We start from the raw sequence: 22,801 nt of genomic DNA, 5'->3' as shown, positions 1-22,801 counted from the left end.
GTGACTTTTCACAAGTATACAATTGAGGCTATGACTATTCAAGCAGAACTGTGGAGCCAATGAGAAATGCTCCTGATAAAAGTCTTTACATTAATAGGGAACATGAATTATTATTGCCAATTAGTAGAGAATTACGAATCTGAAATTGATTTAGCAACGGGATGGGATTAATTTAGGATATCTGGTCATATATGCATTGGACTGAAGTTTTTGTTTCTATGTTGTACATCTTTATGGCTCTAATAATTTCTGTTATGGACATTTTACATTATTTGAATTGTTTTATGTTTCCACTTTAGACCACAGTAAATTGGGATGGAGATAAACTTGTGTGTGTACAAATAGGAGAGAAACAGGGTCGAGGATGGACACAGTGGGTGGAAGGTGATGAACTGCATCTGGTATGTCATTTGTTGCTGAATAATACAATGTTTTTATATGTTCAGTGGACTTGTATTTTGCAAGTAAGTACAATTGGCCTTTCATGTTTGAAACTTACAGGATGTCAGCCGAGAAATTCCATATCTCCTGATGCAGTCAGTATACAATCTTCATGCTACCTTCCTCAATGACATGATTGCAGTGTCCAGCAGGCACTGAGTGTACTGTCAAGTGGCTGGAACCTTCACCAGGGCCCGCAAAACCATATGAGATTAATTATTATGGCCAATAGTAAACAAGTAGAAAGCTGAAATTAATTTTGAAGAGTTTCTGTTATGTACATTTGACATTGTTTTAATTGTATTTTGTTTCCATTTTAGACCACAGTGAATTTAAACTACAGGGTGGCACGGTGGCTCAGTGGTTAGCACTGCTGCCTCACAGTGCCAAGGACCCGGGTTTGATTCTATTCTCAGGCGACTGTATGGAGTTTACACGTTCTCCCTGTGTCTGCGTGGGTTTCTTCCAGCTGCACTGGTTTCCTCCCATAGTTCAATGATGTGCAGGTTAGGTGGATTGGCCGTGCTAAATTGTCCATTGTCTCCAGGGATGTGGAGGCTAGGTGGGTTAGCCAAGGGAAATGCAGAGTTACAGGGTTAGGATAGGTGGGTGGAATCGTCTTCAGCAGGTCGGAATGGACTTGATAAGCCGAATGGCCTGCTTCCATGATGTAAGGATTCTGTGAGGACAAGGTGGGGAGCAAGAAATGTTGCCTATCTACTGAGGGCCAGGAAACAGGATGAAGGACCCCATAACGGCCCCGACAACTTGACTGCAATGCTGTATATGATCTCTTAAGCTAGTGGTCAGTGAAAGCATCTTCAAGTGCACATATCCCATTTAACCACACCCCTATCCTCACGTACTCCTCAATACAGCAGAGCCCCATCACTCATTTACCAACAATATCTACTGACCATGACTAATTTGGACATTTCATATTCCTCATTCAGCTCTCACACTCTGCAATGATGTAAGTCTCTTATCCACATCGCAGTTTGTAAATACTGTCACCTTCTCAATCCTGACATCAGCATCGTTGAAACACATTGCACCATACTCACTTGCACTTCCTGTTGTATCTGAACAAGGTGGCATATGGTGGTAGGAGGTGACAGTGCCCAGCCAATAAGGATGGGCACAACTGCATGTTTTCATCTCAGAGGAGGAGACAGTGCTCACAATTATTGGAGCAGCCATGACTGAAGCTAAAGCCAATAGCAGGACTTCAATAACCATTTAAGATGATGGAAACTTATTCCCAATCCTCTTCTTCTTGTCCCATTTTATTTCCTCATCCCATTCAGTTCTGAAGAAGAATTGTGCTGGACTCAAAATATTAACTTTGTCTCTTGTTCTGTGGATGCTGCCAAACCTGCTGGGTTTCTCAGCATTTTACATTTTCAGAGAGGACATTCTTCATGATGCAAGGATAGCTGACATGCTTCTGCTTGCCGAGTTTGAGGTAGGAGAATGATTTCTTGAACACCCTTGGTGGTGTAGTTTCCAATTGAGAACCCCACTTCACCACCATTGCATTCTTGTCTCTGTACAACAGCTTGTGGTGCCTCTTCTCATTCTTCCAGTTCAGCTACAGGCCAGGGGATCTGTTGAAGGGAGTGTTTGCACAGAATCAGTGAAGTAAGGACAAACTCCAACAGGACCTTTTGTTTAGGTTACCAACTTTACACAATTCTGGAAGCCACAGTCACAAGAAAAAGTAGTAGAAAACAATTAGTAACTAACCTGGAAGTAGCGATAATCCTGTTAGCACGGTTGAATGGGGTTTCTTTCTGCTGTTGAAAATATGTTCAGTTGTGGATTTGAGTAGGCTTTAGAAAGATCATTGATCCCCAAAATGGCAATACTGACCTTAAGTCACATGTTGTATGTTGACCTGTGTCACATACTTCCAGCAGACACATCTGATATCCTCAACGAAATGGAGTTTCATGTGATTAGCATCAGAATTTAAGTTATCCTCAATTTGAACTGAATGTATCACTTACCAATAAATCAGTTTTGCCTCCCATTTGCCAGGACTGGTGATTAATAATCCATTAAGCTTTCATGATGGGAGTCAAATCTCTCGGCACTGCTGTATCTCCAGCCAGTCACTTGGTTTCAGCTTCAGAATAGACAAAAGATTTTGTAGAAGACTTCGTTTCCAACAAAATTAATTAGGTCGCTCAAACGTTAAGACAAATATAATCTGTACTTGGTTAAAGTCTAACCTGCTCTTACAATCGGAATTAAGGTATGGTAGATCTCTCAGATGTTCCATTCACTTCTATGTTGAGATAGATTAAAATAAATTACAAATTAATCTGCATTGCTGTCTATAATTCCCAGATACTGATTTGAGTAGCATGAGTAAAGGGCAAAGGGGATTTTGCTTGCCAAGCTAAGTTTTATGTGTAAAACCATTACTTTTTTTTAACTTAAAGTTTGGTCAAACGTGGGCAAGAGCCTGAATTAGTAAATAAATCCAGCATTCTAATTTCTGTGATGTGTCTTATACAATTATTAAAGCTTAAATTTGGCTACTTGTATTTGGTAAATTATTTACTTGCTCGCAAGCAAGCATTTTTCAATTTTGTATTTAACAAATTCCAGCAGTTTTAACCCCACCAGCCAAACATATTCTGTATGGATGAGCAGTTAAAATCACCCACATTATTTACTAGCCAAAACCAGCCTGAAGTCACTGCTGTGCCCTACTGAGTAGGCAACAAGAATTCCACCCCACCAAATGTGCCAGATTCATCTGTTACCCAAGTGTGTTGGGTCCTGATGATGCTGTCAAGATCTGTCTGTAATTGTAGCTGATGGCCTAAGTAGGAAAACTGCTGCAGCATTCCCATTGCGTAAAAGACCCAGGGCCATTAGGAGCACAAATTAATATGCTTTTGTATTTTACATATAAAGATAGGGGGAACAGAGTTGGCCCCTTATACACAAGACAACCAAAACTCTAACTGTATCGCGACTTAGTGTCAGTGAATACTCTTAGGGCTGTGTATTTTTTTTTTCCCTGTCTGTTCCAGGTGTGAAGTTAATCAATAGGGTTTAGTTGATGTCTTGTATATTAAAATAGCCCTGTTTTGTTTCTGGAACAGTGGATGAGTCTCCAGTTCGCTTCATTGCTGACCATCTGGTTCATGTCTAGAGTTTAACTGGGATCAGTGGTAGTTAACATGGTAGTTTGCACCTATACCATGCCACAGAATCATAGAATCCCTATAACATAGGGAAAAGCCATTTGGCCCATCAAGTCTGCACTGACTGCCCAAAAAACATCCCATCCAGACCCTATCCCCATTACCCTGCATTTCCCTGGACAATATGGGTAAGTTTGCATGGCCAATCCACCTAAGCTGCACATCTTTGGACTCTGGGAGGAAACTGTAGCTCAAGGTAGAAATCCATGTAGACATGGGGAGAACATGCAAACTCCACACAGACACTTGCTTGTGGCTGGAATCGAACCTGGGTCCCTGACGCTGCAGTGCTAACCACTGAGCCCACCTTGCCGTCATGTGGCAACCATCATAATGCTGCAACATTGTTTTTAATTTGATGTGTTAAAATAGGTTTTCTTCTCCTTCTCCTGAGGCTGGTAATTAATCTTGGGTTCTGTACTCATTATGTATAAAACGAGGGCAATGTTTTTTTTGGTGTCAGTTTGGCCTGTCAGCAGAGATTAAACCTTTGTTCATTAAGCATCCAGGTCTGAGGTCACTGTTTCAGTTTTTCACTCCCTTCTCTACCCTATCTAAGGAAACTAAAGTTTATTGAAAACAAATTAACTCTGCATAGAGCAGGAAGAAGACCTGAGAACCAAATGATTCAATAACAAATTCTTTCAGTTCGTGACTTACGTTTGATTTGGGAAAATGTGGTGTTTTCCACGCAAACATCAACTTTTACAACTTTTACAGTCTGCAATGTCAGGACTCCAATGCCCTTTCTGAAGCTGTGTTAATTACAATAGGGTTTAGGATCAGGACAAATCCTGGCCACTTAAAGAGTGACCTGAAATATTATTTGGTAAGTCAGCACTTGAGTATTTCTTTTAAAAAGAGACCTGCTGTTGAAATTACTTTTTGCACAAATGGGTCAGTTACAAATCTATCAAATTTCAAAAGGAAAAGTATTTTTACTGCATGAGAAAAGAGTGCCAAGGTATCAGGAACTTGCACTGTGGGCTCACTTAGGTTTACTTGAAGTTCATTCACAGGGCCCTGACTTCTGCAAGTAGAAAATGTGTAGTATTATACTTTTGTTGAATAAGCAAAAAACATGAGGGTACATTGTTCTCTGGTGCATGAGAGCATCTTAACCATTCAGAGTCAATTGGTCTTGCTTGAAGAATAACTGTCCATTGGTGAGTTCTCCATGGCCTTGATTAGAGTCCACTTGCTAATCATTCAGCACCCTTTATAATGCAGAATAAATTGTTTCCTCCCTTTCAAATACAGATGTTTAAAGAGATTGATTAATGTTATCTGTTTTAATTTCCTCTCTTGCCCTCATCCTCACCCACTTCCAGGAACTGCGGGTTGGTGATGTAAACAGCAAACAGGTCTTTAAAAAAGTCCAATGAAGAACCTCAGCACACAATCGAAAACTAAACATGAAGGAGATGTGCCAGCTAAAGACAGAGAATCTCGGCAGCCTCTAATGTAAAACTGTTCAACACAGTTAAATGTTCACCTTATCAAAAGATACCAGAAATAACACATTCGATGAAAATAATTTGAATATTATTTGGATGAAAGTTTAAACTAATTTGATCTCTTAGGTACCTTATTTTTTCCAAAAATAATCGTTTATTAAATTGCATTTAGTTTAATATTGTGTTTGAATTTGCAGTCTGTGATATCTCCTTTTATCTTATCTGTATGGAGATCAGTCTATCTTCCTGCTTTCCAATCATGCCTTCTATGTCTTGTCTTACCTATCTGTTTTTCTCTCGCACTCTCATTTTCAAATCGTTTTCTGATTCAGCCATTCAGTTTTGTGAAGATAAAAGAAACCATTCTTTTTTCTCTCATCTTGCATCACTGTCATTAGTCAATGTAAACTGGGAATTGTTTTTGCTTCTGACCTTCAGAAACATGGTTTTCACTCCCTTTGCACAGTGTGCTGCACTTTATCCTTAGACCTGCACTTTCTGCCTACTTTTATGACTTGAACTTTGCAGCCTAAATGAATTTTAATCAAATGCATTGTATCAGTCACCATATCTGACTTGAGTTAGTTAGCACTTGAATATTGGTTTGATCTTTATTGCTGTTGCTTCTATTCAAACTAAACAGTCTGCTTAAGCAAGGTAAGCTTTGAGCAGCATTTCTGTAGGCTCTTCATAAAGAATATTGGGCCATTTGAGTTAAAGTAAATCAGAAAATTTCTTCATTGTACAAATAACTCCCCCTCCAAGTGTTCTGAGGCATAATGTATTTTGTGAACTTTATTGGATATGTTAGTAGACATTTTTATTCATTCATGAGAAAATGGCTGCCATTGGCTAGACCAGCTGCTATGGTCCATCCTAATGGCCCCTGAGAAGCGGAAAAGTTGCAATCCAAGTTGGGCAGGTACACTGACAGAGCTGTTAGCAAGTAGTTCCAGGGCTTTGAGCCAGAGACAATGAAGTAACAATGATGTAATTGCAAGTCAGGCCACTGTGTTCAAGAGGACCTTGCAATTGGTGGTGTTCCCATGTGTCTGATGCCATTGCTGTTTGAAGTCAGGGTTTGGAAAGTACAGATGAGGAAGCTTTCATGAGTTACTGTAGTGCAAATTGTGCATGATATACAGCTCTGTTACTATGTATCAGTAGTGTAGAAAGTGAACATTTAAGGTGGTAGTGTGTCTATCAAGTAGGCTGTTGTGTCCTGAAGACTGATGTCAATCTTCTTGAATGTCGGAGTTAAGTCTTCAGCACTATTGCCAGGTCCCATCGCCTTTACACAATCTATCCAGTGCAAATAAATATTCATTAGCACAGAGTTTAAACTTAAATATTTAGTAGCACAGAGCTTAAATGTTGTTAAAAATAGGCAGAAGGCAAAAGCATTTCATCTTGCATTCATTTGGATTGAAATACAAGAAATAAACAACTTAAGAAGAATGCAGCAATTTATAAAGAGTCCAATTTATTTCAGCTATTTCCTTGATATGACAGAGAGTGAAGCTTAGGACCTCAGGAGGAGGCTGAGATGGATCATCTGTTCAGCAATTCTGGATAAAGATACTTAATGCTCCTAATTCAAAATAAAAGCATTGTGTCTTAACTTGAGAGCAAAAGATAGTCAGATTCTTCTAAAATACTCTAGGTTCGAGTGGTGCTGGAAAAGCACAGCAGTTCAGGCAGCATCTGAGGAGCCGGAAAATCTCTCCACCCTGCAGGCACCCTGCCTCTATTCCTAATGAAGGGCCTTTGCCCGAAAGGTCGATTTTCCTGCTCCTCGGATGCTGCCTGAACTGCTGTGCTTTTCCAGCACCACTCTAATCTAGAATCTGGTTTCCAGCATCTGCAGTCCTTGTTTTTACCTTCTTCTATTATACCATAATACTTACGTGTGTAATATATGGATCTAAATGGGTTAACATTGAGGAATGCTGTAAACACCATTTACAACAATGATGTTATTGGACTTTTGGGCAAACATTGTAGGCTATTGAAGCAATGAGACCCAACTCTGACCATCCTTAATGCCTCTGTAATAAGTCCACCATGTCAATGTAATCTGCAACTGGTTGCTGACATGCAATAAATGAGAACTTGAAGTGGTTTTCTTCTGTGCCACTAGACCAAGTAGGCCCTGTCAGCTCATAGATGTGAAAAGCTCCACCATAAGAATCAGCTCATACATTGTTGTGAGCTGACATGCCCTTGCAACACTGTGAAAGGCACTGGGGCACAGAAAATACTATTAGTGCAGTATCGCAAACTTTCAACATTGTATGTGCCTTATCCAGTTCTGCTGATGAGGATTAACTTGGAAGTGATACATGGGAAAAAATAGATCCAGGGTGGGAAAATTGCTGTCAGCTGAACCGATGTGTAAAGAGCTGTTTGAAGTCTGGCCACTTGCCAAATTTTTGTGCAATGTAGAGTAATGCTGTGACAATTTCAAGTGTGCTCAGAGAACATTGAAGTGGACTGAAACTTGTCATCCAGTAGCACTAGAATCTTCCTTGTACCTTTTGAATAGAATACATATCTCATACTGAAGGATACAACTGTCGACACAAGTGGTAAAAATCAAATCCTGACTTTGGTTTGTGTTGCAGATAACTGACATGCAGGAATGATGGCCCTGGTGCTAAGCAATTAGAGACTAAAAATGTGAATAACTGGGGAAACTTTATTCCTTGATTGAAATTATGTATTGAAGCGTTTGGTCTCAGCTGGGAATTGTGTATAATGACAGTAACTGGTTCGACTCATTGATATTCCATGCTTAAACCAAAATATATGTTTATCTGCAGTCAATTATATCCCAAATGACAATAGCTTTTGAAAAGCAATAACCCATATTAAATAACTTGATTAAATGTTTTGACAGATTTTATCAAATCTGACAGGTCCACAGAGTCTCTATGTGATAAGTAATTGTCTTACTGCTTTTAAAGAAAATTATTGAGTCCAGTGTCCTCGGTATCCAGTCTGAAGATCATGGCACATAACCTCTACCTCATTACAAATAGATTCAGGGCGGAGTTGAATAACTCCTTGTGGTTAAGCTCCACAGAAAGTAATAATTATCATTTGAATTGTAAATGGTAATGATGTTTGCAGAACTGAACAATATCTTTTACCATTCATTGGCCAAGCAATTATAAAGAAAGGCGTCGCAGAATGAAATTGAAACATTTTTTTTTACATGAAATACAACTTGACAAGATATCCTGAGCACACCCTGTGTTGGTTACTAATTACAACAGCAAGTCTGCAAATTTCTAGTCAGCTTTCAATGTAATTGTCCAGGTTTGTTAAAATTGGCAGTGAATCCTCATGGGAGTTTTCTCCATCAAAACACACTCTCTTGCACTCTCCTCATTCTTATTAGTACTGAGGCACTGAGTATTTAAGAACACATCAACTTAATTTAATTTGAAGAATGTGCCATGATTTTGACTATATTTTTGTCCAAAATGTCTAAATCTATTCCCATGAGCAAGCGGTTATCTTCTGTTTTCCAGAAGCTTTTTTATCCATTTCCTGTAGGCTGATCGCTACCAAATATCCCACTTGTGGAAATGCGTGTGCGAGATTTTGTTTTGGTTTCTCGTGAACTATCAACCTTGTTTTGGCAAGTTTAGTTATTGCTGTTTAAACCAGACGTTCAGAATAAGTAATTAATGATTTTAATTTGCAAATGAACAGCCAGGGATTTGATTGTGTTGCAGTTATGTTCCTGGTCTAGTCATCCATAGGACTGAATTAATGCTCCAGAGAATGTGACTTCATATTTGAAAACTTGAAATGAGTGTTTTAAAAACATCTGGAAGTATTTTTTTTCTCGAATTAAAATTTAGATTGTTGTAGACATTCTTTTGGTCCTGTAGCTTCCTTTAAGTAAGAAAATCTGCCAATCTTACCAGTGTTCAATTGGTCAATGTGTTGAATTGATCCCTAGAGTGATGGTGCTGTCTTTTGAGGATAGATTGACTGGAATGGGCTCCAACTCTCTCAAGTTTTGAAGTTACAGAGCTTGAGGAACTGTTTTGTTGCTCAAGAACCTAGACCCACACAGGGTGCTTGTCATGACAGCTGCTGATACATGGTACAGGTGTGAGACTGACACAGCAAGGTGGCATCTGGCAAGATGTCCACCTCCTTGACTGAGGATTGCTGACCAGAAGGGCACGCCATCTGGTTGTGTCATTACGCTAATTTGCAGGCCAGGCAAGGCAAAGATATGGTTAACATGCAGGTAGGCACTCATGAACACATACTAAGAAAGCAAGCCAGAAACCCTGAGGTGCAGCCTTGTCCATCCATGAGCCTACCCTTTGCCTCTGCACACAAACTAATCCCTGCTACAGCATTTCAATACCAATGCAGCCTGCAATGATTAGATTAGATTCCCTACAGCGTGGAAACAAGCCCTTCGGCCCAACATGTCCACATCGACCCTCCAAAGAGTAACCCACCCAGTCCCATTTCCCTCTGACTAATGCACCTAACACTACGGGCAATTTAGAATGGCAAATTCACCTGACCAGCACATCTTTGGACTGTGGGAGGAAACCGGAACACACGGAGGAAACCCATGCAGACACGGGAAGAATGTGCAAACTTCACACAGACAATCAACCAAGGCTGGAATCGAACCTGGGACCCTGGTGCTGTGAGGCTGCAGTGCTAACCACTGAGCCACTGTGCCACCCAATTGCACGTCTGCACTTGCAGACCATCCTTCCAGTGTGTGGAAGAGGTGCCATGATGGTTGTGAGGGGTTCGGGAATGCCAGATTCAGTGTCTGTGGACAAGGGATGCCCGCAGCTGGTACATGTGGATCTTGTCCTGATCTGCAGTTTGGCCATCCACAACATGGACGCCATTCAGTGTAAGCAGTCTGTTGAATCCACCATCTACTCACTTTAGTTTGCATATTGAGTTTTTTTGGCATCTAGCTTGTTTGGCAGGTTTGTTGAAGTAGAAAGGTGAATATTAACATGCTGAGTTTGGCTATCAATGAGGCATTTTACAAGCATTGTTGCCCTAATTGGTAGCTCACTGGTGCCAAGTGAGAAACTCACCTCGCTGCTTGTGAAAAGCATCATAGATGGAGCGAGATGCTTTCACCATTGAGATAGACCTTGCTGGATTGCTCATCTGATTCTGCCACATATTTCGCCATAGCAGACGGCACTAAGACCCTATAGGACTCTACCAAATAACTTGTCTCAAAAAGCTTCAGTGAAATTCTTGTATTCTCCTGCACACTGCTCTGTGTTGTATATGAGTCTGAAAGGGTGAGTATTGACAAGTGTCATAAGCACTACCAACTGTGTTGATATTTTACTTGCTAGGAGCAGAACTACTTGGGTGGCACGGTGGCTCAGTCGTTAGCACTGCTGCCTCACAGCACCAGGGACCCGCATTCAATTCCCACTTCGGGCAACTGTCTGTGTGGAGTTTGCACATTCTCCCCGTGTCTGTGTGGGTTTCCTCTGGGTGCTCCGGTTTCCTCCCACAGTCCAAAGATGTGCAGGTTAGGTGAATTGGACATGCTAAATTGCCCATAGTATTAGGTGCATTAGTTAGTGGTAAATGTAGGGGAATGGGACTGGGTGGGTTGCTCTTCGGAGGGTCGGTGTGGACTTGTTGGGCTGAAGGGCCTGTTTCCACACTGTCGGTAATCTTATCTACTTAGAATCTTAAGGAGTGCAAGTTAATATGAGATCTTCCTCAAAGTCTCTGTAACCTACCATCTTATATCTTGAAGTGCTTTTTCTCTACCACACGAGACCAGCCAGTTGTGTAGTTTCCTGGGAGGATGGTGGTTATGGAGAATGCAGCAATATTGCTTTGAAGAACTGTTGTATGCTTCAATTTACTTGTTGGGAATTGGCACCAACTACATTTCTGGGGGTAGGAGAGATTTGGAATTGGCATTTTTTAAAAAAAAGCAAGTTGGGGTATTAATAAGTTCCAAATGCATGTAAATAAGGTAGTCACCACTAAACAGCGTGGTTCTGAAGACGCTATTTAAACCTTAAGGGGAAGGTTGCAAACTCTTTTCTCAATGGGAGATTCTGTTATTTTCATGCTGTCAGTGGCTTCCCAATCTTTTACCATTGCTCATGCCACACCAGGCAAAAGACATTCTGCCCATAGTTTCAGGTTAGAGAGTCATTCATTTAGAACTGCAAAAGACTGAGTTTCATGATCACCGAACCAAAGGATCAGATCAAAACATTACGGTCCTACTGCATTCAAACATGACAGTTAGACACCTCAAAGGAAGAAAAGATGCCATGAAGTTTTATATCCTCGGGAAGATTCTAATGCATGTTTGCCAAAAAAACAAAGCTGGCACTTCCAGAAATGTGCAAGTTGATAATTGATCCAAGTCTGATTACTCAAACATTACAGTTGTCACATAGTCATACTTATTCTAAATTATATTAAAAAGCAGATGAATACATTGGATTCAGCAAAAGTTATGGTCTGTTAAAACATACTGGCTGCAATCAAGCAGTATGCTTGTACATTGATGGTCAGTTTGGGTTTCACTAGGGCCACTTGATATGTCCATGAGTTCGTGACAATAAGCACTAGAAATGTGTTTGATTCAGGAGCAGTAGACTTCATTGGATGATGAAAACCAGCATGAAGTTAAGAATGAGGCTGAAGATTGAAGGGTTACTTTTGCCATTCCTTTAACTGTATTGAATAATATTGAAACTATTCAGATGCCTTCTATGTTAATGAGAGGTTAACAAGACAGAATCAGAAGCTGTTAAAAAACTTCAATCGACTAAAGTGCACACATGATCAAAGTGATTCAGTTTAACTAAACGCAAAACTGCCTTGAAATAATTTCTCAATAAGTGTCAACCCATGGATTCTTTTACAAAAGGAGACTGAGTGTTCTTATTCTGCAAAACACTTTTGTAGTGGCCTCAGCAAAACTGATTAAGATATCCTATTGCTCACACAGTGATTCTGTGCTAAGTTAGAGGAACAAAGGGAGTAGAATGGTGAGTGGAGAGGTGAAAGAAGTTTTGGCCAATGTTTGTAATGAACCCCAGTTTTTTTTTATTTCAAAAATATACTTTATTCATAAAATATTTTGATGATCTGTACAATTGGTTATGCCATACATCCGTAAACATTCCATTTCTTGGTATACAGAGACAGAGTAGTCATTCATCTATACAGGTCTGAACGATTACTATCCACATATTTAGCAGGAGGGTCAGTGGAGTCCCCTTACTGCGTCAGCCCCCTGTGCTTAGGCAGGCAGACATTACACGGTGGTCTTTCCCCACTGCGCCTTGGCGGCAGCTACCCCAAGCTTCAGCGTGTCCCTCAACACGTAGTCCTAGACCTTGGAATGTGCCAGTCTGCAACACTCAGTCGGGGTCAACTCCTTCAGCTGGAAGATCAACAGGATTCGGACCACCCAGAAAGCGTCCTTCACTGAGTTGATGATCCTCCAGGCACAGTTGGTGTTCATCTCGGTGTGCTTCCCGAGAAACAGACCGTAGAGCACGGAGTCCTGTGTCACGGCGCTGCTTGGGACGAACCTCGACAAACACCACTGCATTCCTCCCCAGACTTCTTCTGCATAGGCACATTCCAGAAGGAGGTGTGTGACAGTCTCGTCCCCCCCACAGCCGCTTCGAGGGCAGCATGCGGTGCAGCTGAGAGTCCGGGCGTGCATAAAGGATCTCACAGGCAGAGCCCTTCTCACCACCAGCCAAGCCATGTCTTGGTGCTTGTTGGAAAGTTCTGGTGATGAGGCATTCTGCCAAATGGCTTTGACAGTCTGCTCAGGGAATCGCTCGATAGGATCCGCCCTCTCCTTTTCCCGAAGGATCTCGAGGACACTACGCGCTGACCACTTCCTGATGGACTTGTGGTCAAAGGTGTTTTTCTTCATAAACTTCTCCATGAAGGACAGGTGATACGGTACGGTCCAACTACTCAAAGTGTACTGCGGCAGCGAGGCCAGGCCCATCCTTCGCAACACCGGGGACAGGTAGAACCTCAGTACGTAGTGACACTTGGTGTTTGCGTACCGGGATCCACACACAGTTTGATGCAGCCACACACAAAGGTGGCCATCAGGGTGAGGGTGGCATTGAGTGTATTTTTTCCCCTGTTGCCCAGATCTTTATACATCGAGTCCCTTCGGACCCAGTCCATCTTTGATCTCTATATAAACTGGAAGATGGCCTGGGGGACTGCAGCGGCAGAGGTTCTGGGAATAGGCCAGACCTGTGCCATGTATAACAGCAATGACAGTGCCTCACACCTGATGACCAGGTTTTTTCCCACGATGGAGAGCAACCGTAGCTTCCATCTACCCAGTTTCTGCCTCACTTTGCTGATACGCTCCTCCCAAGACTTGGCCCACGCCCCAGCCTCCTCGAACCAAATACCCAGCACCTTCAGATGGTCAGTCCTGACGGTGAAGGGGATCGAGGATTGATCGGCCCAGTTCCCAAAGAGCATGGCCTCGCTCTTGCCTCAGTTTACCTTGGCCCCCGAGGCCCATTTGAACTGGTCACATATGCACATGAGTCTGCACATGGACAGCGGATCTGAGCAGAAAACTGCAACATCATCCATGTACAGGGAGGCCTTGACCTGCAGGTCCCCGCTGCCAGGAATAGTCACCCCTCTCAGGCTCGCATCCTTCCTGATGGACTCGGCAAATGGCTCTGTGCAGCACACAAACAACGCAGGAGAGAGGGGGCAGCCCTGCCTGACTCCAGATCTGACTGGGAAGCTATCTGATTCCCACCCATTGATTGACACTGCACTGACAATGTTGGATTGTAGAGCAATCTGAACCAATTGCAGATTCCCTTCCCAAAGCCCATTTTGGAGAGAACATCTCTCACATACCTGTGTGATATCCTGTCAAAGGCTTTCTCCTGGTCCAGGCTGATCAGGCAGTTGTCCAACCCTCTGTCCTGCACATAGGCGATCGTATCCCTGAAGAGTGCAAGACTCTCAGTGATCTTCTGGCCCGGTACAGCACAGGTTTGGTCAGGGTGAATCACTGACCCCAGAGCAGACCTGACCCCGTTGGGGATTACCTTTGACAGAATTTTGTAATCCGCATTCAACAGTGAGATTGGTCTCCAATTTTTGAGTTCCTCCCTCTCCCCCTTCCGCTTGTAGATGAGGGTGATGATGCCTTTCCTCATGGATTCACTCATGGTACCTGCCCGAAGTATACTGACATACAGCTCCAGCAGGTCCCGGCCAATCAAGTCCCACAGAGCGGAATAGAGCTCGATCGGTAAGCCCTCGCTTCCGGGAGTTTTATTCTTTTTGAAGGACTCGAGGGCCTTAGTCAGCTTGTCCAGAGATAGCAGCTGGTCCAGCCTCTCGCGTGTTCTGTTGTCGAAGACCTCCATGATAGAGGACAGGAACGACTGGGAGGCCGCGCTGTCAGTTGGCTTTGCGTCATACAGACTGGCATAAAAGGATTTACTGATCCTCATGACGTCAGCCTGAGATGATGTTACCGAGCCATCTTCTTCCTTCAGGCTGCTGAGCACAGAGCTCTCTTTGTGCACCTTCTGGAAGAAGAAACGTGAGCCCGTCTCGTCCTGCTCCATCGAGCGGACCCTGGACCTGAAGATTATTTTGGAGGCCTCCGAGGCAAAGAGCGAGGCTTGCTGGCCCTTCACCTCCTTGAGGTCCTCCGTGACATTGACCCCCATCATCTGCAGCAGGAGCAGGTTTTGCATACTTTCGTGGAGCTGGGACAGTTTTCCCCGCCTCTGTCTCGCCTCCTGAACACCTTTGTAGATTAAGAACCTCTTGATGTTCCCTTTTACTGTTTCCCACAAGTCTGCTGGGGACTCAAAGAGGGACTTCATGGTTCTCCAACCTGCGTAGTCCCTCTTGAGCTCTTCAATGTTTCCCGGGGTCAACAGCTTTGTGTTCAGCTTCCATGTTCCCTTACCAGACCGCTGCTCGTCCTGTAGGTGACAGTGAGCCAGCAGGAGGTAGTGGTCAGAGAAGAACACTGGCTTGACGTCGGTGGATCTGACCGAGAGCGTTCGGGACACAAACAGGTAATCTATCCTTGAGCGGATAGACCGGTCTGCCCGTGACCAGGTGTATCTATGCTGCGCTCTGTCTGCAGGGGTGCTGAAGATGTCGTGCAGCTTGGCATCTTTTACCGTGTCCATCAGGGCTCTGGACGTGGCATCCAGTTTACTGTCCCCCCCCGCCAGATTGTCCATCTGCATCAATGATACCGTTGAAGTCTCTGGCCAGAATGACCAGCCTGGACATAGCCAGCAACAGTGGAAGCTGCTGCAGGACAGCCAACCGTTCAGTCTTACCCACTGGGGCGTACACATTAATCAGTCTCAGGGGAGTGTTTCTGTTCATGCCGTCAGTGATGAGGAGGCGCCCGTCCACCACCTCCTTAACCTCGGAGATGGTGAAGTTGCTTCCTCGCAACAGGATACCCAGGCCGGAGCAGCGGCTATCGTTGACCCCCGACCAAACTGACAGCCCATGGGCCCACAAGCACGACCATCTCCTGTAGCTGCTGAGGTGCGGTATCTCACACTCCTGCAGAAACAGGACGTCAACTTTAACACTGGCCATGAAGGCCATTGTAGAAACACATCACGTAGCCGATTTGATGCTACGCACATTGATGCTGGCAACTCTTATCCCCATTTTAACAGTTTACGAGGTTACCCGTGTCCATTTGCTGCTGGTCTTGCCTCTCTGGGGTAGCTGTGTGCATCCCCATGGTAACGGCAAGCTGTGGACCCTCCCAGGGCTGAGGTAGCTGTCCAGCTCCACACTGGGGCCATTTCCCCGCTCTGGTGTCTTAGGATTGGGCCCAGGGTCCACACAGTCGAGTTCTCTGTCCGACAGCGGGGCTGTCACAGGACAGCTGCTCCCAGTTACCTGGAGCTGAGGGCCGGTGGGTACCTCGTGGTTCTCACTGGGTGGAGGGAGGTCTTTACCCATCCCCTCAGAGGGATCGCCTTTTCCTGTTTGGGCGGTGCTGCCCTCCTTTTTCCCTGCAGCGCTCTGTCTCTTCCTCTGGTAACGTCCCTCCTTGCGCCTGTCCTCACCATCGGAAGAGCTGCCTGTATCCTCATCATGTAGGTGTCGCTTCCCCCTTCGCTGGGTGGCTTTGGGGGCCTGGCAAGGTTTCTTCTTCCTGCTTTTGACAGTAATCCAATCCTCTGCCTCCTTTGTTCCCTCGTCTTCCCTTTCCTCTGTCTGTCTTGAAGGAGCTTGGATTGGCTGCTGCATCTCCCCGCTGTCTGCAGTCTGCTCCGCTACAGCCTGCCCTTCCTTTTGGGTGCCTCTAGACACCGTTCCCATGCTGGTTTGTGGTACCTTGTTGGTCTTATGCGGTCCATGGCTCGTGTTGCCACCTCCGGCCATCTGTGCATAGGTGCCGGCCCCTCGTCTTGGCCAGGCCTTGTACATGTGGCCCGCCTCTCCGCACAGATTACAGTTCTTGGCCTCCTTACATTCCTTGGTCGGGTGGCCTTCCTGCTTGCAGTTTCGACAGACGATCACCTTACAATCCTCCACCATGTGGCCTGACCTCCCGCAGGTTCGACACACTTTCGGCTGCCCTGCGTATGTTAGGTAACCTCTGCTTCCTCCAATGGCAATGCTGGAGGGTGGGTGGAGGATGTTCCCACTGGCATCGACCCTCAGGGTTACCCTGACCTGTCGTTTGCTGGTCCAGATCCCGAAAAGATCGACCACATCGGGACTTTCTCCCTCGACTTGGACGTATCTTCTCAGGAAGGTCAGGACATCCGCTGCTGTGACGTGGTGATTGTACATATGGATTGTAACAACCCAACTCCTCTGCACAGGGAGCACACACAACGGGACCGCCGACAAGATGAACCCCAGTCCTTGGTTCATTGGCATTGATTTTACTGACTATCCCTTCTGGATATTATACCTGGAGAACTTCCTGTGACTGTTGGGACACCATGTTTTCCTCCTTTACCACCACCTCTATGGAGATAATCAGAAAACCTTTGGGAACTGCCTGACAACATAAGAATTTGTCCAAAAGTATGACAACAGTCAGTGCAACCTCACTTGAAAAGTGTATTGCTCTTCAAACTGAGCAAGTGCTTATATGCAGAGAAAGAGTTAATATTGCATCCAATAACTCTGGAACTGAAGGGGGCTGGAAAATGATGGTTTTTATGTTGCTGAAAAATGGGAAGAAGGAGGGAGTGGAAGAGATGGTGAAGGTGCCTGGAACCGCAGACGAAGAGCAGTGGTAATGAAGAGTGATCCCAACTCAAAATAGATATTCATGACAGCTGTGGATATTGGAAAATAGATTGGCTTTGCTAAGAGGAAACCCAAGTACACAAGACACTGGAGGGGTAAGCAAAATGGAGGACAACATTCATGTTCTGAAGTTGTTGAACTCTGTGATTTGTCTTGAAGGTTACAAATGCCAAGATGAAAAATAAGGTATTGTTCGTTCATCCAATTCCTGCTTCTGATCAAAATTGAGTCTTGTACGTCACAAGTAGCATGGTCTACTTAAACTAATTAGGCCAATTACTACAGACACAATTTGAATAATTCAATCAAACAATTTCAGCCTCTGTCAGAGATACTAATAGAAGTAATAGCTTGGTTACCCTTTTGATAATTCAATTGCTTTATTTTAGGAAGAGTTTTCCATACTGTAGTCTTATTTCTCACATAGGTTCTAAGATTGTGCATAAAATTATTGAATCACCCCGCCCTTGGAAATTAAGTTGATTTTTCAATTTGCCAACTAAGCAAAGATGAAAAGAGCTTGTGCAATAGATAAATGTTTTGCAATTCCCTAATCTGATCGTATTCTCTAATATGTTGAACTACGGTCATTCATGAGATAACTAGGAGCAGTATAAAAGCATGTGCTCTCAGCACTTTGTTCTGGTTGATCTTCAAACAACAAGGATTTGCTTTTTCTTGATTCTTTGCTTCAAAAACTGACAAGATGCCAGCAGATTACAGTGGTACGTGGGAGATGATTGAAAATAACAATTTTGATGGCTACATGAAAGCTTTGGGTAAGTTTAGACTTATCTATGGAATAAATTGAAAGCTTGGCAATCATAAAGTTCCTTTTAAATTTTGGTGTGAGATCTATACCTCGATGGAGCTCCAGGCTTTAACCTTGAATCCATTAAAGTGTGGTCGAGCAGAATTCAAGATTTGCATGTTTCTAAAAATAACTAATTTTGTATTGTTGGTTTTATACTTAGCAAATGGCCACTGGCTTTGAAGAAAGCTGTCCACTCTGATCTCTGTGGAATGAACTTCCTCTTTCTTTTATGTCAGTTTAACTCTAGGAACAATTTAAGAGGATCTCCAGACATGCAGCAGTAATAATGCCTGCAATCAGGGCCTGGCAATCACTTTGCAGTCTTCACATTGGGTTCAAAATTTCATTTTTTGAAAGGTAGAAAAATAATGCCACTCCTGATAATTTAACCATCATTTCCATTTAAAATCCAGGCCAATATAGTTTATAATACTTATTACTTTAATTCTTGCTTCCCTTCCTGAAAAATGCGTCCTCTTGTGATCGGTTTGTTATGTGAAATGAAGGGCAACCGAAACTAACATGATCACTCCGAAGAGGAAAGACTCAAGCTAAAATTGTTTAATATTACATTCCATGACACTGCAATCCTGTTGTTATAAATTCTGTGTCGCATGATTCTGCTCCACAACAACCTGATGAAGATGCAGCACTTCGAAAGCTAGTGCCTCCAAATAAATCTGGTGTTGTGTGATTTTTAACTTTGTCCAGCCCAATCAAACGGCAGCACCTCCAAACCGTAAAAAACAATATCAGTTGGCACTGCCAATCACTTTGTCTTACAGTTTTGGGAAAATACTTTTCTAGCATATGAGATTTGCTAGGCAAAGAGTGGAAACATAGATGTCTTATGCCATTTAACCTGCATGGCACTTCAAGTGGGCACCATTACCAAGTGCCAACCATCTGCTTTCTTCCCCTACTACTACACCTTTATCATATATTGGCATATTACTTTATCCATATAATTGTCTAATGCCCTCTTGAAAGCTTCACTTGAACCAGTCTCCACTACACTTCCAGATAGTGTATCAAATGCACTGAGTACTCACGGAGTGCAAAAGCTTTCTCTTATATTACCTTTATTTCTTTGCAAATCAATTCATACCCTCACATTCTGGTTCCTTTTATAAGTGGGAACAGTTTATCCATATCTATATCTGACCTGCTTATGATTCTGAAAATCTCAATCAGGTCTCCTCTTAGCTTTCTTCTCTTCAAGGAGAACAGTCCCAAGTTCTCAATCTATCTACATAACTCTGGTTCCTCATTTCTGGAAGCATTTTTGTACATTGCACTTGTAACACTTTCTCCAATGTGTTCACTTCTTTCTAATAATGTGGCTCCCAGAAATGTACCCAACATTTCAACTGAGGTTTAACAAGTGGTTTTTGTAAATTTAACATCACCACCTTGCTCTTGTATTCTATGCCCTAATATTAAAGTCAAGGATACCGTATATTATGTTTAATGCTCTCTCTAACTGTCCTGCCACCTTCAACTATCTGTGCACATTTACATCTTCGCTTCTGCGCCCCATTTAAATTTGTATTCCTTATTTAAGATGGGATGTGGGAGTCACTGACTAGGCCAACGTTTATCCTCATTCCTAATTACCCAGATGCCAATTAAGAGTCAACCATGTTGCTGTGAGTCTGGAGTCACATGTGAGTAAGGATGGCTGTTTTCTTCCTTAATGAACCAGATGAGTTCTCCCCTAACAATCAACAATGGATTCATGGTCATTATTAGATTCATAATTTCAGAATTTGTTTCTCTCTTGAATTCAAATTCCACCATCTGCCATGGCAGGATTTGAACCAGATCCCCTGAACGTTAGAACATAGAACATTACAGCACAGTACAGGCCCTTCGGCCCTCGATATTGTACAGACCTGTGAAACCAATCTGAAGCCCATCTAACATACACAATTCCACTTTCGTCCTTATGACTATCCAATGATTCTCTGGGTTTCTGGATTAATAATTCCTCTAGGCCATCGCCTCTCCAATTTATATTGTCTTTCAATGTGCACCTTTGAAAATTTCATAAAACTAAGGTTAGGTCATGCCATACATTTTCTAAGTGCAGTAGGGTGTATTTTACAATAAATCATATTTGCAAAGAAAATCTGACTAAAATTCATAAGATATGCTTCTGTTGTCTGATGTAGGGCAGCTTCAAGTAGGGATCCGTTTCCCAGGTTCAGTTATGAGCTGAATTGGGACTGTCGGTCATGAGGCACCAAAGGCTCACAAATGCAGATCTGACAGAGTTGTAGTAACTGTGCTCCCTTTCAAAAAGGCCCCTTCTCCTACAGACCCCTCTCCACACTCAGAGCTCTTCCCTACTCTTGCGCTCACAGCCCTCCTCTTGACCACTCCCATATTTCTCACTGAAGAGCTGTAACAATTTCTAAGCCTCAAACTGGTGTCACAGTGGGAAAATGCTCAGGAAACACTGATCTAAACTATCCCATTTTTCAATTATCATATCTGCTATTGCCAATAGAGAGATGAATTTCTGTATTAAGTTATTGGTGATGTTTTTATAATGCTAAATGTATTAAGCAAATATTGCATTATCTGGTAAATATTCTCTGATCATAATAAATTGCTTAAATAAATGTGTATTTATAAAAAGATCAATGATATTGTATTTCACTTTATATCTACTGTGAATATCAGTGGAAAATAAAGCAACATGATTGTTAGAAAGGACAAGAGCAAAGTAATTCAAACGCTGCAAGTTTTGAAATAAAAACAGAAAATGTTGGAAAAACTCAGTAAGTGTACCTGTCACTGATGTGAGCTTGTGAAGATTACCTTTCCTCAACTCTTATTATTTTGTACCCTCATATACATATGGTACTGAGGCACAAGCTAAGCACCTTAAAGGTTTTTGTGGGATGCTTTCTTTAAAAGGCTATTTTCACAGAGAGAGGAGGATTGTAGAGTTGGATTTGTGATAATCTGTGACAGGCAGTCACTTTGAAAGAATGAGTCTGAATTTGAAATTAACTTCTATGGATTAAAAACATGAATAAAAACTTTTCTAAATGCTCCGGCCATCTAACTTTAAACTGTTTCTTCTGAGAACCTTCACACAACATAGGACAACAATCCTATTTTTGATCTAATCAAGAAAGTATATACCCTTTATCATGTGATTTTTCATGGACCCATGTCAAAGTATAATATGGACAATCAATGGATTGGAGTCATGTGATCAATGTTGCCGTTTGATATGTAGTGTTCATTGTCACAATTTAAAGACGAGTTACATTTTTAACAAGTATTAGAATCAACTGAAAAGCTTGTAAAAATATTTAGGACCATGTAGTGCATGGCAATTTTATTTTGCATCACACATGACAGCTACGGACCTATAGTTCTAAGCTTTGCATTTAGAAATGCCAAGCAGGAGGTTACCCCATGATTCCAAAGTTATCTTCAGGATGAGTTCGGGGTTCCTGGGTCAGTTGTTAGCCCAGGCACAAAGAAGTCCAAGTGAGGTAGGGCGAGGCATTTCTCTGCTCCCATTTCATTTTTCATCACAGGCTTCCAGAATCCTTTCTTATTTGCACATCTAAGAATAGATTACTCACTTTAAGTAATGCTGATCTTTCAGACAATGCATATGCGCTTTCAACAGGATCTGAACTCAACAACTTTCTGGTTTAGCAATAAAATTGTCTTTCTTCAAGTTTAATCCAAGGCTGAGGCAAATGACAGAATCTTTGGAATGTCACTAATGGCCTTCACTATCCTGTATGCAGCCACCATTTTTGGTATAGACTCAAGTGCTGCCATCAGTCAATTCTATCATCGTATAATACTGTACATATTTTAGAATGGGTCATGCACTCAATTCTAGTCCTCCATGATCAGAAATATATCATGTTAGGCAACTGGAAATGGGCAATTATTACCTGCATTCTGAAAATGATTACAAAACGTCAGAATGTTGAGCTCCAAGTTCTTGTAATCATATTTGTAAGGGTAGATTTTCTAAACCTCTTGTATTGAAATGCTTCATATCCTGAAAATAAGCATTAGACGACAACAACTCCTCTGTTTGCAACTTTCTAATTCACTTTCATGACATCCAACATACCTCACCTTTGGGAGATCAGAAAATCTCCTTTGTGCCAACATTCAGATTATGCTAAAAATGAGCAGATTGGAGTTGCTGTGGGCCAGTTTTATCCTTGACATTTGGTAAGGTACTTAATATTCCATACTGAATATATCAAGATGTGAACACAATGTATGGATCCACCTCCCATTACACAAGCCATCATGTAAATGTATACAAATCAGTTTCCACCTGAATCCAACATTGTCAAATAACTAAAGGCATGATAAATCATTTTTATATTATTTTCTCTTTGAGTGACTATTAAGAGTGCCTTTCCTAAAATTTTCTCCTATTGTCATTTCTTTGTATCCCTCTGAATAGTTATTCTGCTTCTTTATTAACATGTAAATTTTTTAAACTATATAAGCTGAATTCAGAAGTAAACTGAACGTCA

The 22,801-nt window shown here is 42.4% G+C and overlaps 1 protein-coding gene across 2 annotated transcripts in view; it reads left to right on the top strand.

The window, feature by feature from the left end:
* The window catches only part of LOC132821917 (retinol-binding protein 1-like), a 53,141-nt gene that overhangs the window by 7,045 nt on the left and 23,295 nt on the right, over positions 1–22,801 (top strand). The window contains exons 3-4 of one of the 2 annotated variants that reach the window (XM_060834878.1): positions 300–401; positions 4,994–5,077. In XM_060834878.1, coding sequence (XP_060690861.1) covers positions 300–401; positions 4,994–5,047 — 156 coding nt within the window. In that variant the 3' untranslated portion in view covers positions 5,048–5,077. Of the gene's footprint in view, positions 1–299; positions 402–4,993; positions 18,232–22,801 lie in introns of those variants that run through there. The other variant, XM_060834877.1, reaches the window with a different exon arrangement.

This window comes from Hemiscyllium ocellatum, chromosome 13 (assembly GCF_020745735.1).
Source record: "Hemiscyllium ocellatum isolate sHemOce1 chromosome 13, sHemOce1.pat.X.cur, whole genome shotgun sequence".
Taxonomy (NCBI): Eukaryota; Metazoa; Chordata; class Chondrichthyes; order Orectolobiformes; family Hemiscylliidae; genus Hemiscyllium; species Hemiscyllium ocellatum.
Note: the sequence above shows the minus strand (reverse complement) of the source record. Positions and strands in the feature narration are given on the sequence as shown.